Raw genomic sequence first — 17,922 nt, 5'->3', positions numbered from 1 at the left:
GTTCATTAATTTTAAAATGATCTCTCCTGGATCTATTTTCCAGGTCACTTGTTTTTTCAATGAGATACTTCACATCGTCTTTTTTTTTCATTCTTTTGGTTTTGTTTTATTGTTTCTTGATTTCTCATAAAGTTATTTGATGATGACCTAGAGGGGTTCAACATCACTGAGGCATGAAGGATATAACCAGGGTAAGAATGATCAGCATTCCCAAAGAAGGCAGGACATCAAGTTGGAAGCAAATACAGTATGAAACCAGAAACACATGTTCAGATGATTAGATGGGAGGTCTTGCTTTACTACTCCCCTTTCTTCTAAAGGATGATGATTAAGCAGGAAACAGTACAGCAGGAAGGAGATGGAAGGCCTGAGCTCAAAGGGAAGGATGTTCCTCTTTGCACTGGAGATTCTCTACATCTTAGTTGGGAAATCAGTAGGGCAGTAGGAGGTGGAAATTGCCTTGTGCTGGCACACATGTGAAGTTTTGTTGTCTTTTTTTTTTTTTTTGAGGTGAGGCAATAGCTTTTTTTTTCAACATCTCAACATAATGAAGTTTTCTAGCAGTAGTTGCACTGATAATAGAACAATGAACCTGTTTGTTATTAAAGATTATTATACCCACTTGTGTTTTAAGCATAGTTCATTATTCTGATTGTTATAATAAAGGCAGAAATTATTTGAAGCACAGTACTCAAATATTTCATTGATATCTTGGCAACTGAAATTCAGTAGAAATTTCCTGAGACAATTTTTGTTGATGCTTTTTGTCAAGTCAATGAGCATTTACTAAATGGCTACTATGTACCAAGGCACTATGGTAAATGTTAATTTTGTATCATGTAAATATTTTTGTTTTTATATTTTATTAATTTCCAAATATATACTTTTCCCCAAATCCAGTAAGCCTTCCCTAGTAATAAATATTAAAGAAAAGATGAAAAAGACTCCAATAAAATGAACCAACACATTAAGTGCAACAGAAGTTTTCCATCAGCTCCTTGCCACCTTTTCTCAAAGGACACTAGCAGCAGAAAATGGAAGATGAGAGGTCAGAGAGAAGGTCTTGACTCCTCTTCTCACCAAGGCTGGATATCAGGAGGGTTCAAAAGGAAAATATAGATAATTTCATTAAAAAATAATTACAACAATGAGATAATATACCAAAATTTGTGAGATACAGACAAAGCAGTCCTTTAAGGGAAATGTGTATCTATAAAAATTTTCATTTAATAAAAAAAGACTTAATCAATGAATTGGGTATACATGTAAAAATGAACCTAGAAAGTTAACAAATTAAACATTCTAATTAAACCTCAAAACTAAAATCCTGAAAATCAATAAAGAGATAAAACAAAATTAAAAACAAAAAAGTCCACTGAATTAACAAATTAAACTAAGAGTTGTTTTATGGGGGGGGGATAAAATGGGTGCCATTAGCTCATGTAATTAAAAAGAAAGAGGAAAGTCAAATTGCCAGCATTAATATGAAAAAGAAATCACAACAAATGAAGAAGTAATACAAAAAATTAGAAACTATTTGGTGGCAGCTAGGTGGCTCAGTGGATAGTGCTGGGCTTAGAGTCAGAAAGACTCATATTCAAATATGGCTTCAGATACTAGCTATGTGACCCTGAGCAAGTCACATCACCCTATTTGCCTCAGTTTCTTCATCTATAAAAGGAGCTGGAGAAGGAAATGGAAAACCACTCCATTATTTTTGCAAAAAAAAAAACAAAAAACAAAAAACAAAAACACCAAATGAGGTCAACAAGAGTTGGATATAACTAAAAATGACTGAACAGCAAGAAATTATTTTGCCTAACTGTAGGCCAATAAAATGACAATTTAAATGAAATAATGCACATTTACAAAATATGAAATATACAAACTAATAAAAAAAAATAAAGAGCTTAAATGTCAGTCTTAGAAGGGAGAAACTGAACAATCCATAGATGAACTCCCCAAGGATAAAACTCCAAGACCAGATATATTCACCAGTGAATTCTATCAAACATCCAAAGAAGAATTAATTCTAATGTAACATAAACTATTTACAAAAAAATAAAAATTCCTTCCATGATCCAAATATAGTCTTGATACATAAATCAAAGCAAGTCTAAACAGAAAAAGAAAAATATATACTAATATTTATAATGAACATTGGTGCAAAAAACTTTTAAATAAAATATTAGCAAAGAGGCTAAAACAACATCACAGAGATTATATATTATAACCAGGAATACAGGATAGGTTTAATATTAGGAAAAGTATAAACTTGATTAAAATAACAAAAACAACAAAGATCATGATTATATCAATAGATATAGAAAAAGCTTTTGAAAAACCACACCTATGTCTGTTAAAAAAAACACTAAATAACATAGAAAAACAGATCTTTACTTAAAATGATAAATAGTACATATTTAAAACCATGAGCCAGCATTACATATAATGGCAGTAAACTATAATAAAATCAAGAATGAAATAAGGATTCACCACTTCTGTTTGACATGGTACTAAAACAAGATGACTACAACAATAAGACAAGAAAAAGAAATTCGAGAAATAAGCATAGGTAGAAGGAACAAAATTATTGGTCATTGAAGATAATATGATTATGTATTTGAACCCTAAAGAGCCACTTAAAAATTAATCAAAACAATAACAAACTTGCAAGATATAAAGTAAACCCATACAAATTCTTAATGTATACCAATCAAATTCAGTCAGAAGAAACATAGAGAAATTCCATTTAAAATAACTACACAATGTATAAAATACTTGGGAATCTATCTACCAAGATACACATAAGAACTATCTAACATCAGCTACAAACTACTACCTACAGAAATAAAGACAGACCTGTTGTTTGGTGATGTCTTGATTTAGTCATAGAAGTGCAGTGGCAAGACAAAACGTCAGGATGAATGGCAATGGCCCAGGATGCAGTGGATGACCTTGGTGTCTTCAATGTCTGACCAAGCTCTAAGTGCTCCACAGCACCTATTTCAGTTGCCCTCATGAAGGCTGGAACAATCTGTTCTCATCCACTGGCCCATGCCACTGGAGGAAGTCTTCACATGCTGAGGGTAGTCTCCTCCCTAACTCACTAATGAGTTTGTGGCCTCTTGGTTACTTTCAACCTGGTTTAACTCACCTGCTGAGATAGTTTGCTGGGATATGGCCACTGTACAAGCAACAGCTTCTTGGAGCCATGGATGAGAGTTGAGTGCTAGGTGGACACCAAAGGTGGATGAGCAGCCTTGAAAAGGGCTTGGCAAGCCCTCACACTAGAGGTTCTAGTCCTCCCTGAACATCTACACACTCCAAAGACACACCTATATAACTGGAGAACTATTAATTACTTACGGGTAGTGTTTGTGTGTGTTTGGAGGGGCAGGGATGGGAACACCAGGGGCTTAAGTAAACTTTCGTAAGCACTTTATGTTATCAATATAATAAAGTTATATTACCTAATTTAATTATTCAATGACATTACCCATCAAACTATGAAATGATTACCTTTTAGAACTAGAAAAAATAATGAAATTCATACAGAGGCAAAAATGGGTCAAAAATCTCATGAGAAATAATTAAAATAGCAATATTGTGGGGTCTATCACTACCAGATATCAGACTATTCCACAAAGCAATAATTCTCAGAACAACTTGGTACTGATTAAAAAAAAGATTGCTCAGTAGAATTACGTACATTATGTATGTATGTATGTATGTATTACGATTATGTGTACTACACACAGAAGCAAAGAAACTGTAGCATCGTGTCAAAAGTTACTTAGTTAAGGATTCACTATGTGTTAAAAAAAAATGCTAGCAAAACTGGGCAGTATTATGGAATAAAATAGTTGAAACCAGTGCTTTCAAAATTGTGTGTCAAGGACCTCTGAAACACCCCTAAGTTTTCTTCTTTAAAAAATGAAACATATGTTGTTTATAAATAGGCATTAAAAATACTAAGTTTAAAGGATTTTATTATAAGGGTTCTATCAAAGTGTTGTTTAAACTGAAGAGTTCTACCATTACAGGAAAGTTTACGCTGTGGAAAACCAGTGATTTAGAGCAACACCTCATAACCAAGATAGAATCCGAATGAACATATGACCAAGATATAAAAGGTCCTATCATAAATATATTAGAATCTATCAGATCTATGAATAGAGAGAAAGTTTATGTCCAAACAAGAGATAAAGAAGATAGAAGATAAAATGGATAATTTTGATTACATAAATTTAAAATGCTTTGCAAAAGCAAATCCAATAGGGACAGCTACGTGGCTCAGAGCACCACCCTTGGAGTCAGGAAGACCTGAGCTCAAATTTGGCCTCAGACACATAACACTCACTAGCTGTGTGACTCTAGGCAAATCACTTAACCCAAACTGCCTCACCAAAAAAAACAGATAGAGAAACAAAAGCAAATCCAATAAAGCCAATATCAAAAAGAAAACAAGTGGGAAAAAAAATTCTTGGAGCTAGATTTTCTGATAAAGGCCTCTTTCCAAAATATATATAAAACTGATTCAAATTTATAAGAATAAGAATTATTCCCCAATTGATAAATGACCTAAAGATATGTGAACAGCCAATCATCAAGGGAATACAGACTATTTATAGTCATTTTAAAATGCTCCAGAGTATTCTTAAAGAAATGCACAGAATAGCAGTTCAGATAGGCAAAGATGGCAAAAAATAGAAAATGACAAATTTTGGAAGAGCTGTAGGAAACCAGGCACATTAATGCACTGCATGGCCTGGGTACATTATAGAAAGCAATTTGGAATTATTCACAAAAAATTACTAAATAATAAATTCCCTTTAACCCTGCTATGCTACTTCTAGGCCTATATCCCAAAGGAATCAAAGAATAAGGAAAAGGTCCTTACGTACAAAATTTTTTATTACAATTTTTTATAACAAATTTTATAAATTTATATTTGTAAAACCATCTTGTGTCTGGTTCTTGGGACACCATCTAATGCAACCCTCTGGTCTGGATGTGGTTTCAGAGCAGTTTTCAGCTGACTCTCTGTCTTCTTAGACTCAAGTCATTTGTAGAAATCCTGTCTCTCTTAAAAATCTCCTACAAAATTGGTCTTAACACAGATTTAAATTACTTTGCCAATAACCAGGTCAAGTAATGAAAGTTAATTCAACCCTTAATGTCTCTATAATTATAAAATCAAATTTGGAAATTTTTAGACCAGGAATTTTACAATTTTACCTTGGCCAATTCTCATGTTGATATATCTAAGAAACTCAGATATAAACAGAAAATTAGAACTCAATTTTTTATACTTGGCATTATTCATTCCCCTATTAGGAGTATGAGATTTCACCGAGGAATTAATAACAACACTTTTTATAAGAAGATGGACTCTAATACAAAAATTGCCAAATTAAGTTCAATTATAATAAAAGTTTCTGAGATGGAATGCATAAATACATTAAGGAATCAATTTTAAAACTGTGCATATCAAGTAAATTATTTCTAATAAAATATTTTCAACTCCTAGCCATGTTCAAATGAATAACCTCTACCAAAAGTGGATGTTTCTTTAAGTCATTTACAAGACAGACCACAAGCCATGCTTCTTTTAAGTTAACTAATTGTACTGATACCCCTTTCCTTAACACAGAACTGAAACAGTTATGATATTCACTAAATGACAGAATCATATCCTGGTTTCACAAATCTTTGCATCATTTGCCTAATTATCTCTGTATCATTATGAGAAATTAACTTTAACTCACACAGGAATATATAACTAGTAACAGATGTCAAGGCTAAATATTTAGTTAGTTGTTTGGAATATGAAAAGCATGGAAATTTGAGGCTAAAAGCTCAAATCTTCTACCTGAATCTTATTATAGTAACTCAGATGTGCTCCAGTATTAGCCTATAAGCTAAAGATTTAATATTGTATTCATACTGATCATTTGACATGATTATAGAAATTTGCCATAAAAGGAGAATAGAGACAAAACTATACAGTAAGGGAATAATACTTCTCTAACTTCATGTCAATTCCAGGCAAAAGTTATATAGATAGCCAATTGCATTGAGCCAGGCTTAAAGTCAGCCAGGTAGGATATTTTCCGTTCAAGAAATGTCATATTGGGAAAAAAAAAAAGAAATGTCATATTGGGGAAATTGAGTCAGGAGAATCCTACTTCAGCCCATATTAGTAGATGTTCTCCCAATCTTTTTCCCATGAGAACACCCATGGTTAAAGATGTAAAACCCTAGAGGATTGCTGGCATCATGGATCATTGGCTCAATAGTACTCCTTGATGATCATATCTAGAGTCAGACTTAGAATAATATCAGTTATAGTCTTATAAGGTCTTAAGCAGCAAGTTCCAACAATTAGAGTTTCAGGTGGATTCAGCTCTCAAGGATCACATATCCTAGATAACAAGTATTAACTATAATCTCACATTGGTATCAGTTAGAGATTCAACACAGAAAAATCACAACTTATCTTGATATAACCAGTACTCATGGTAAGTAGATGCTCTTTCATCCTCAACTTCAACATTACACAAATAATTTTGCTTTAAGATGCTTAATAACAAACAACAAAAGATTTGAGATATGTAAATATAATAATCCCAAATTATATACAGAGAGTAGGTTATATGAAATACCTATGGTAAAACATGTTCAGTTATTAACCTTGTTCAAATGGACATAAACGTAGACTATTGCTCTCAGTATCCCTTTTTTAAAAATGGGAGCATCTTTAAGGTGATCCTTAAGTAGCTTGCATGCATTTCTACATGTGTTCTAATCCCAGATTAAATAACAAACATAAGTAAAGTCAGATTTCCTGTTAAGGTGACACAAGATAGTGTGAGAAATGAAAGAGTTAAGTTTCCACATAAGGAGATAAGAAAACAACACAGACAGGCTAACTTCTCCTTGGGGGGGTGATAGTACATTTCACATAATGTATGTTAGGGGTAGGGCATATAAGGAAGATTGTAACCCAGAAGAATTAGGACCAATCCTAATCCAGAAGGGAGGAGTTAGGCAATTACTAACTTTTACTAACTATAATTAACTTATACTTTACTACTAAAATTACCAACTATAAAGCTTGCCCTGGTTTCTTTTACCACACACATTTCTCTCTTTCCAAGGATATGCACCTGCTTCTCAGAAGAATCATAATGATGCACTTCAACCTCTTTAATAAAAAGTCTTTGAGACACCAGCCTTTGGAACTGAGTCTGGGTTCATCTTTATAACAATAGCTCATAAGTTAGCTCTTCACTAACACAACGGACTGTACTGAAATCCTATTCCTTAAAACATAAACCAAATAGCTTCTTGACTTTAATTTAATTTAATTCTTGCTTAGGCCATACAATGACTAAATTCAGATCAAAATAGCAAGATCTTTCCTACTTGCAGCTTATTACAGTAATACATATGCTTTAGTATTAATCTAATAACTAATAGATCCAGCATTGCAATGGCAAAATTCCATTTTTTTCCATCCTAATAATAGAAATTTGCTATGAGAATTAGAAGCAGGACGTGGTTCAAAACTGATCCTCAAGGCCTTCACCACTATTAAGTAGTATAGCATATGGAGCCAGGTAGACAGATTTCTTATATGGGAAAATTAATTAAGAAGAGTCCACCTTGGCCTTCCCAAGATAACCTCCCTACCTTATTCTAAGGGACAGGTATTCACTAGCCTTAGATCTCAGATATTGCTTCCACTGAACTACTGATTCCTGATGTTTTCTTAAAGTGCTCCATTTAAGGGGCTACTCCAAGAACACGACAAACCTAGGAATGAAACTCAAAGAATATTAAGGGTCCCCCCCAAAAAAAGCTTTCTCCTCAAACAATAAACACAACAGATCTGGACACAATTGTTATCAGCATTAAATTATTACAACAAATTAGCTTACAAATAAAAATTAATCAGGCCTTCTAAAAATCATAAATGTTTTTAATTAAATATGTACACAAAATATTTTGACTTAAGCATTTCTTCCTAAAAGTATTTCTCTTTCTTAAAAAAGAGCCTAAAATTTATCCTGATTTAAAAAGATAGTCACTAAACTTTCATGAAGCAAATTGGTTGGAAACCTCTAAAGTGATAGATCTCTCTCATTCAACCTTAAAGCAAACATAAAGCTTTAAAATTGGAGTTTGTCAAGACTAAGTTGGTGTAAATTGTCTTTAAATATCACAAATCCCAAAAGTGCCATAAAACCAAAAAAAATTCTTAATAATCACAAATTCCTAAGTAACATCTCCCTCTAGTCAAAAGATGTTTACAGTGGGGAGGAAATTCAGTTTTTCTAAATCAAAAAGAACATATCCAATTAAATTAGCCTGATTACAATAACAAAGTTTACCTTTAAAAATTTACTCAATATCTTTTTCTTCCCTTTGTCTTTAAGTATACCACTAGAAATAAAAAAAATTACATCCTGGAATCTCGCGTAGATAGTGAATATGTGATAGATCACTTAAACTGAGTGGAGGGATGAGGGGGAGAAAAGGAGGCACTGGCCAATTGCTATAAGCCTCCAGATTAACATACATTCAAAAATATTTTTAGATGAAGCAGGCTTGAAAATCACACCCTAATTTTGTGCAAGGATTCACATTTATTCAGTAGGAATTTCACAACACAGAAAACTCTTGTACAGGATTGATAAAAGTGATTCTAAGAATTCTTGTAGTTTTTACAAAGGAGATTTTACAAGATCTTTTCTTTGTACAATTACCAATTTTCCTTTTAAATACCTATGTAAATACTTTATAGGTTTTAACAGTATGATAATAATTCCAAATAGCTTAGTTAACAATCTCATAATTTTCCTAAATGATATACAAATAAATTTAGATGAAATGTCTGATTAAATAATAGTACTTCAGTATTACAGCATGTGGTCAGTAGGGCTGATAGAATGACCTAACAGCTTCCTAACCTATTCATTCTCTTTTTCTTTTTTAAAAGGCACATGGTTATGATTCCCAGATTCTTCTGCTTCTTTAAAGAACTGGAACCCCTGCCTCTTTTACCTTTGAGACTTATCAAATAAAGAGCTGCCCTAAGCATCCCAGCTTATCACACCTGTTATCATCAAGTTGGCTTAAAATGTGCTGAGCTAAAATATCCCAAGATTCTAAGTTGTACTGCTGCTTTTGGGCCCAAGCAAAAAGACCTAAGGAATTTGATTTAATGCTAGCCAGTTTCTCCAGACAGAAACCTTTAAGAGCCTTCATAGAGTTATTTAAATAGCTGAATTAAATAATAATTAAATAATTGAACAGTACAAAGAAATATTTAAGATTTTTATATTAGTCACAAATCACATAACCAACATCTTTACCATATACTATATTTATGTAGTGTTAGATTTAATAAAGCCTGCCTGATTTATCCTGAAAGATGGACATGAATAATCAGATGATTATCTAACCTTACTCTCAGATTAAAGCTGGTTACGGACTTCTAAATCTTTTCCTGTGCAATTTCTAGTTCTTAATTGAAGTAAAATCACTGCACTTTTAAGCATGGGACTAGATCCTGAAATCTTAAAATACTGACGCCCTAATCTAGTTATTAATTGCTACTGGTTATTGTCTTTTAACACTTTAAATCTATAAGCCAAAAGAACTAAAGAATTCACATTTCTAACAATATTTCTAATATAGTAAATTATCAAATTAATGTTAGGCACTGTCTTTATACACATTACAAACTGGGGTAACGTGGCTTAGAACTACACAGCTAACAAGTTTCCTGATATGGTATAATAATAAATGTCAACCCCAGAGTCTGGTCTAAGAAAGACAAACAGAATTAGGTTGCATGTGTGCTTTATTTCTTTTAAGCTGGCAACATGCATGAGGAAACACTTTGGGGTTAGGCTGCACAGAGCATAAAGACAAAAACTGCAAAGCTGGGTGGGAATGGCCGTGTCATGGCCCAATCAGGTTCTACCACTGTTCTTCAGGTTTGGTTTCCATTTTCCGGTGAAGGGGTCATTTCACTGAAGTCATGAGATGCCCCAGGGTACATGGAACAAGGAAGAGAATCAGGATGGAAAGTCTCCAGAGTTCTATTATAGTGGGTGAGGCAGTAGAATGCTCCTTGCAGCTGTAGAGTTCAGGTTTGACTTTAAAGCACTTTCAGAGAAAACAAGGTTTATAGGGGCAGAGCCTTACTCTTCCTCAGAAAGTGGGAAGGGGAGTTCTAGTAGCTCTTGCTTGTTTGGCCAGGGGTCTGCTGCTCTGTTTTCATGTTTTCTCCTTTTGGTCAAAGGAACGTCAGAGACATGTCCTGCAGATCAAGGAGGAATGATTATGGACAGCATAATTTTATTCACCAGGACAGTGAGGACAGTAAGTATCCCAGTGGCAGAAAATAGGAGGGATCTGATCAAACCACCCACTTCAAGGGAAAGGTTGCTGAACACGCCATGCCACTGGGTCCCTGTGGCCTGTTCCTTAATAGGGTGGCAAGAGTATGAAATGCGCCTATGCTATCCTGAATCTGTTGGGACTTATTAACATAAAAACAGCATTCCTCACTGAGGAAGACAGACCCGCCCCTCCCCCTGTCCCAGGGCTGTGAAGAGTATATCTAATGCCCACCAGTTTTGTAAGATCACCTCAGCCAGAGAGTTGATTTCACCCTTCAGATCTCCCACCACTCTTGCTATCTGGTCATTCATGTCAGCCCTGTCTAGACAGATTCCTCAAAACCTCATTTCCAGAAATTAGACCTCCTGCTCCCATTCCTGTAGTACTGCCACCTATAATGAGGACATTACACGGACCACATGCTGGGAGCACTGGAACATGATCTAGGGGTGAAAATCCATGGTAACAACATTTTCAGGGAGTCAGAGGTACCAGAGTGGTACCTGGAATATACTGGAGATCAGGTACGGCGTGAGAGATGGTACACAGCCTAGTCTACTAAGGAGGGAGAGTCTGGTAAAGGGATGATGATAGGGTATGGGAGAATGTAATGGAGCCAGAGACAGTTGATAGTGGCCTTCTTATGTGTGCCCACACTACCCATACTCTTGGGGGAGGTGTCACGTTACAGGAGCCAGGACTGAGAGAGAAGCATGCCCATACAAAGCTTCAGACAGGGATTATTAGGGGAGCCACTGGATGTCAGGCCATACCAGTGTTCCACCCAGAGGTACGCCCCCACCCCCACCCCCTGGTAGTGGTCCCCAAAGGTAGTTTCTGCTCTTGTTTGTAGGGCCAGAACTCCAGGTTGGCCTGTGACGGGGAGTGGCACTTAACCCAGAGGCCCCTTGGGTCGTATTGGTTCCTAGGATCCAAGGAGAAGGCAGGGCTATATATCATGAAGTTAATCTCCTTCCAGGGGTTGGCTTAGGTTCACTAGGATGAATGCAAATAGTGCAGTTGCATTAGGTCATATCAAGGTCTCCTATAGGGGTTCCAGAGGTGCGATTTGATAAACAGCAAAAAGCAGCAGGGGGAACTAAAGAGACTCAAGTGACTCCAGAAAAAACAGGGCCCAGAATGCTGTTGAGGGGTAGGCAGATGAGGGTTTTGCCAACTACCTACAGAAGTAGGGAGCACTAAGGAGAATGTTTAATTCCTGAAAAGATCAGATTTGCTTGGTTTCCTGGGCCTCACACACCTTGCTGTCTCAGACATTCTCTAAGAATCTAAGACCTTTACTGGGGTGGGTTTGAGCTACCAATTCAATAGACCCCCAATCATTGGCTGAGATAGGTTGCACTGAAGTAGCCCCTTGTGGGTCGACACAGTCAACAGTTGGACAGGTTAAACCACCTGACTGCCTCGGGAGGCATGGAGTAAGCAGGTATGGAGGAGGAGAGTTTGCTCTTCCCCGTAATTGGGTGCCCCTACAGATGGGCATCCATTGCAAGATAAAAGTAAGCAAACAGAAGGAGCAGGCCAAAAGGAAACCTAAGGTAGGGGTGTAATGCAGAACATTATTTTGCCATTTAGGTAGTAGGGCCCTTTAAGCCATGGAAAGTAAATTTGGTGCTTAATCTTGCCCCAGACCTCTTTTCTCCTAAATCTAAACAATAGTGAAATGTACTCTTGCATAGCTCAGCATAGCCCATACCTCCAATACAAATGGATAAGAAAGATTGCAATACAATGGCTTTAGATAATTATGTTCATACCAGAGACCAGGATACCCGGTCTGGTTTGTGTGATCTCTGACCTGTAATGATGGGGTGCTCAGGCGCTTGTGCTTGTACTTGTGCCCCATCCCTAGTCTCAGAAACACTGTCTCTAACAATCACTCCTCAACCCAAGGACACTGTGCCTAGCAGTTATTCATGCATGGGCATCAGCATGACCCTTATCTCTCTCCCTGGTACAGCTACACAGAGCTGGGCTGCTCAGGCCCCAGCCCACATATCATGTCTCTGGAAGCCTCCCAATTCCTCAGTAAGTTCCTGTGTTGTGAGAAAGCTTTCCCTTGTTGCAGAGCATTCTTTCAAGACAGAGGGAGAGGGGTGTCCCTGGCCAGCCCAAGGGCTCTTCCGCCTGCCAGACTCCAAAGATCCATCCCCCTCCCTGTCCGGTATACTCCTTGTACTTTCCCATCCATAGCCCCCAAAGACACCTGCACCTTTGGATTACCTCATCAGTGTTCCTGGCATTTCTTTCCCATGCTCTTTTCCATATAAACCTTAGCTTGACCCCTGATCGGGGCTGCTTGATTTGGATGTGCATACCCCTTGCAGCTGGGTGCTAATAAATCCACATTTTAAATTATGTCTGGGTCTCGCTGGCTGATTTCTCGGTACAACATTTTGGAGGCCCCAGCGAGATAGCAGCGTACCGTGTCGCTGCGGAGACCCACCTGGAGAGGACATCAGCCTCGGGAGAGGGGATTTGTTCTGTTTTGACTTTTAGCGGAGCCGGCCCCTGATGATGTTCCAGGGCCCCAGAACTCAGGACTAAGAGAAGCCTCCCTCCCTGACTCCGACTGTACCTCATTTCGGCCCTCGTGGACCTGATAACCTCTGGAGGTAAATGTCTGCAGACCTGTTTCTGGTGGGGACCGAGTGCTGGACGGTCGAGGCAGAGCGCGTCGGGACTATGCCCGTATCTGGTCCCTGGTTTCTGTCGGGCCCATTTCTGGTTCCTGGTTTCTGTCTTAGTTGTTTTGGTCTATTCGTTTATATGCGTAGAGATTGTGTTTTTGAGAGATTTTGTTTTGCAGTCATCTGCCTGAAGCCACCTCTGTTTCATACTGAAAGGCAGGTGTCAGACTGGATTGCAGACAGTTTTCTCCAAGGCAGTTCCTCCAACTTCCATTGGGAGGATGTGTTTGTGTTCAGGCTTTTATTGTTTGTCTGTGTCTGTGTTCTGCAATAATGGTGGGGTACAGCTAGTACATCGTTTCCCTCCCTTTTGGGTTGTTTGCAGTCAGAGAGCCAAAGGCTGCAGCAGGACTCTGAAAAGTTGCCTTCTTTCTCCCCCTTTCCCTCCCCAGGTAATAGCAGCTTCAAAGGAGTGAGTGGATGGGAGAGGGAAAGAGAGGAGAATACTTTATTATTTAGGTTATATGGTTGGTAGAGGGCAAGTTGCGAAGGATTTGCAAAGTGTCAGGTTGGAATTAGAAAGGAATGAGATATGTACAGGTTTTAAGGGGATTTTAAATCATTAGAAAGAAAGCCAAGGAAGTTTAAGCATATAGGAGAGAGGAGTGTGTGTAGAAAATTTGAAGGGAATATGGTTTAGCTGCATGGTGTGACTGGAGGTTTTGAAAGTGAGAAGGTTTTGGGACTTCTGCATTGAGTAATAGTTTCTTTCTCTCTGCATTCTAACTCTGGCCAAGTTTGAGTGTGGAGACAAAGAGAAAAGTTCTTGTGTACCGGAACACAGACAAATGGTTTATGTGCTGAGGACTGCGGCTTGCTGGGTTTAGCTGATGTTTCCCCATGAACCCCAACTCATCCAAATTGGTAAATATGTGATGTTTTCAATTTCAGAACTTGTTACACTGTTTTGCACTTAAGTACACTGAAGGAAACTCAGACGAGTGGATTGTTTTGAGTGCATAGTAAGGGCAGTTTGAGGAAAGTTGGAGGGAATTATGTCCACCCACCTTTCAGGCTAGATCCCCGGGTGGGTTCTTTTAAAGACTGGTCATTATGGGAAAGAAAAAGCAATCAGAATACTGGTCCAGTACATTTCTAAGCTTAACAAGGGTACTGCATTTGGGAATATATTTTTGTCTACCCCTCCAAAACTAAATAAATAAATAGGGGAGAATGAATATGTTAGAATAAACTTCCAAGTTTTATTTGATTTTAAGAGATAGTTTCACCTATAATTCTTATCAAATCTGTGTAAACATTTCCTATGTTGTGAAATTCTTGAGTAAATGAGAATCCTTGAGATAAAAACTGAGTAAATTTTTAAAGGTTTGATAATATTTGTTATTGTGGTAATGTTCTTCACGCATTATAAAAACTGAATGTTTTTTCTCTGTTTTTGACTAGGGAACTTTGTAAATGTCTAGGAATTCTGTAACAACTAGGAATTTAGTTTGTTATGGTACTTTGGGAAGTTATTTATGTTACTTGAGGACATTTTACATCAACTTAGTTTTAATGAATTCCATTTTTAAAGGTTTATTTTTGCTTTAAGGTAGAAAGGAAAGATATCTATCACTTTAAAAATTTCTAACAAATGTTCTTCATAAAAGTTTAGTGATTATTCTTCTTAACATCAGGATAAATTTTAATCTGTTTTTAAAGAAGGGCTTATAGTTAAAACAATTTGACTATCACTTCTGAAAGTTATAAGATTGTTAACTAAGTTATTTGAAGTTACTGTTTTAATGTTATGACCTAGAATTGTTAATTGATTGCTGTGGGAAAACGAGGGAATTGGGTAAAAGCCTTATCCAGATTGGTTCTGCCCATTCAAAACAGTCCTCCTTGGGATAAAGAAGTCGGCAGGCAGGGGCACCAGGATTAGCCCCTCCCTGGGGTATAAGGCAATTCCCCTTACTTTGCAAACTTGCCCCGGTCCCTAAAAAAAAAAAAATCTATGTGAGCAAGGTCATCTGCTCTGAGAAAAACTTCTTTGGAGTTTCTAACAATGAACTTGGCTTGCTGAGAAGTTACAAATTTATGTACAGTAGATAGAAATGATTTCTAATGATTGGCTTTTACACTAGGACAAGTTTAAACGTTAAGCGCAATCTCTTATGTATGTGAGTCCTGGTAAATCTTTATTGCTTATTGCAATTCCATGGGAGTATATTAACCGTATCTGGCTTTAAGCTATGGTTAGTGAAACTTGCTGTTTGAGGCAAAAGTCTCTTGGGACTATAACTAATTTTGTTTTGAGTTTGAATATGGGTATCTGAGAGAAATGACACAAGCTACTAACGGGTAGAGATCTGCATCTGGGAAAAAGCTGTGAGGACAATCTTAGCCTCAATCTCTGATGGGATCCTCCTGGCTGTTTCCCCATTGTGTTCCTTTGAGAAGGAATGTTTCCCACCTGACTATTCCTGAGTCTGGCTATGATGTGGAATTGATATTGCATGGTTGGAGAACTGTAACTGTTACCTGAATTCAAACAGAGCTAAGGATTTTCTATCCTGTCATATTTGGATGTCACATGTCCCTGCCTTTTTCCTTTTATAGTGGATTTCTCTGATCAGAGCAAGTGGTCAGTAAAAAATATCAGCACAATATAAGTATGTGAGATCTTGCTGTTTTGATCTGAATTTGTAGTACCCCCATGGCCTAAGTATACAATCAGTGTTTGAATTTATCACATGTAACAGATTCAATTTCTGAAAGTATAATTAGAGAAGAATAAATGAGCTTGTGAACAAGGACATAAACCCATCAACTTGTGAGGTTGAAGTTAGTAACCTCTTTGTTTTGTTTAAGGAATAGGATTCCAGCATAGTTATGTTAGTGAAGAGTAGTAAGGGCTCTTTTGTGTTAAATTAATTGGAAATCTAATATTATTTTTAATCTGGAATTAGAAAATGTATAGAAATTTATACAAACTTCTGGAGACTCACCTCAAGATGTTCCCATTGTTTAAAAGGTTTATGAGAGCAGTAGTATTCGTCTGTGGTCAGTCTTTTACTGTTACCAATTTGAGATTAAATTCTTATTATCTAGGTTATGTGATTGTGTAGGACAGAAATTTACTATTGTTTTGAGCTTTGATTACCAGGATAATTGTCTGAGTTGTCATGCAGCCAATAGTAGAATGGCGTATGCTGCAGGCTGATAACTGATAAAGTTGGAAGTCTGTGCCTGGGAAGACTTTTGAGGACCATCTTGGACACAGCCTAGGTAGGATCTTCCTGACTCTATTTCCCAATTGTGCTATTTCCTTTCTGAACAGGAAAATCCCCACCTAATTTATCCCAATCCCTGCTCTTAACATCCAGTGACTGCATGATTGCCTATCAGATATGATTCATGCCTGGAAACAAATAGAGCTAATGAAGTTCTTTCCTTCTGACATGATATATGACCCTGTCCCTCTGGAACATTTCTGCGTTACCATAATAGGATGCAAGTACATTCATGGCCAAATAATAATAATATAGGGATAGCATCCTCCTAAGGAGGAAATGTTTACACACAATAAGAAGACAAAGGTGTAATGTGATAGATGTCTAATTAAATAGGATAGCAAATTTTGAGAAAAGCAACAGGATTAGACTGATATGATTGGCTTCCAAGACGTATCTATCATGGCAATCCAAGCTTTAAGCATGTTTAGGCAGGAAGGTCAGTTTTGGATTTTTACACTAAGCCAGAGAAGCAGAGCTCCCTTTTTTTTTTGAAATGCCTATGAATTAAACCGATTGTACACGACCAAGGAACTTAATGTTAGTTAATATAGGTAATACTGATTGTATTGATTTGTATGCCTCATGTCTAAGGTTTTCTTTGTTATCCTGATTACATGTAATTCTCTCTTTTCCAAACTAGTCTATTGTGAGCTCTCTGATTAGTTTTATCTGTACCTGACAATGCAATTATGCACTTTTGCTATTTATGAGAAAACTTTGTTGTATTGTTTGAACCTAGTCCTGTGTGACTGGGAAAACTGAACCATCTCTATATGCCTTTAACTAAAGACTTATGAGGGATTCTGTAATACTTAGGAATTCAGTTTCCTTAATACTACTCTGGAATTTGTGTTATTTAAGAACTTTTGCACCAATTTAGTGAGGTTTTATGAACAAGAGTGGAAATGCATGCAAGCTTTTTAGGGCTCATTTTGGAAATGTTCCTTAGGCAATGTGAGGTTATATAACATCTTAGGGTACTATAGAACTGGGACTTGTGTTCCTGTGTGTGTTCCCGTATGAGTTAAGGTTCTTTACAATTAGGTCAGGGGTTTGTGAGAATGTTATTTTGTTACTTGGGTGATATCATACTTGTTTAAAGTTTTGTTACAATTAATAATGTTAAAAGGAAAATGGCTTGTGGTTTATCTTGTCCATGTCATCAGAGAAACATGGCATGACTGAAACATTTAAGATCCTATATGCACTGTGTTAAAATGGATTCTTTCATATATCTATGTATGTATTGGGGCCTGTGGATTAATGTAAGGTATGTATATTGTTGTTTGCTCTTGTTTACTATTTATTGGGGGTTGGCAGTATGGGTCCGGCTCTTAAGGTGGTCTTCTTCCTTGGATGATTCCTTTGCCAAAAACAAAAAGGGGGGAGTAGGAACTCAGGGCAGATGGCACTAATTCTTCCTTAACCAAGTTCCTGCATGGACTCCAGAAAGAAAACACAGAGGACGCTCCTAAAATCTGTCCAGGATGCCTACCAGTCTCTATCTCTCAGCCCGTACCCACTTTCAGCCCAGGAGGCCCAGTCTTGGTCAA

At 36.9% G+C, this 17,922-nt stretch overlaps 1 protein-coding gene across 1 annotated transcript in view; it reads right to left on the bottom strand.

The window, feature by feature from the left end:
• Nucleotides 1-15,791, bottom strand: part of MUC19 (mucin 19, oligomeric) — a 130,252-nt gene extending 114,461 nt beyond the window's left edge. The window contains exons 1-2 of the mRNA XM_078150132.1: nucleotides 15,786-15,791; nucleotides 12,831-13,197 (exon numbers count right to left, since the gene is read on the bottom strand). Coding sequence (XP_078006258.1) covers nucleotides 12,831-13,197; nucleotides 15,786-15,791 — 373 coding nt within the window. The remainder of the gene's footprint in view (nucleotides 1-12,830; nucleotides 13,198-15,785) is intronic.
• Nucleotides 15,792-17,922: the final 2,131 nt, after the last annotated feature.

This window comes from Phascolarctos cinereus, unplaced genomic scaffold (assembly GCF_003287225.1).
Source record: "Phascolarctos cinereus isolate Bilbo 61053 unplaced genomic scaffold, phaCin_HiC Scaffold_1;HRSCAF=81, whole genome shotgun sequence".
In the NCBI taxonomy this organism is placed as follows: Eukaryota; Metazoa; Chordata; class Mammalia; order Diprotodontia; family Phascolarctidae; genus Phascolarctos; species Phascolarctos cinereus.
The sequence above is the reverse complement of the archived record's forward strand: the minus strand, read 5'-3'. Positions and strand labels throughout refer to the sequence as shown.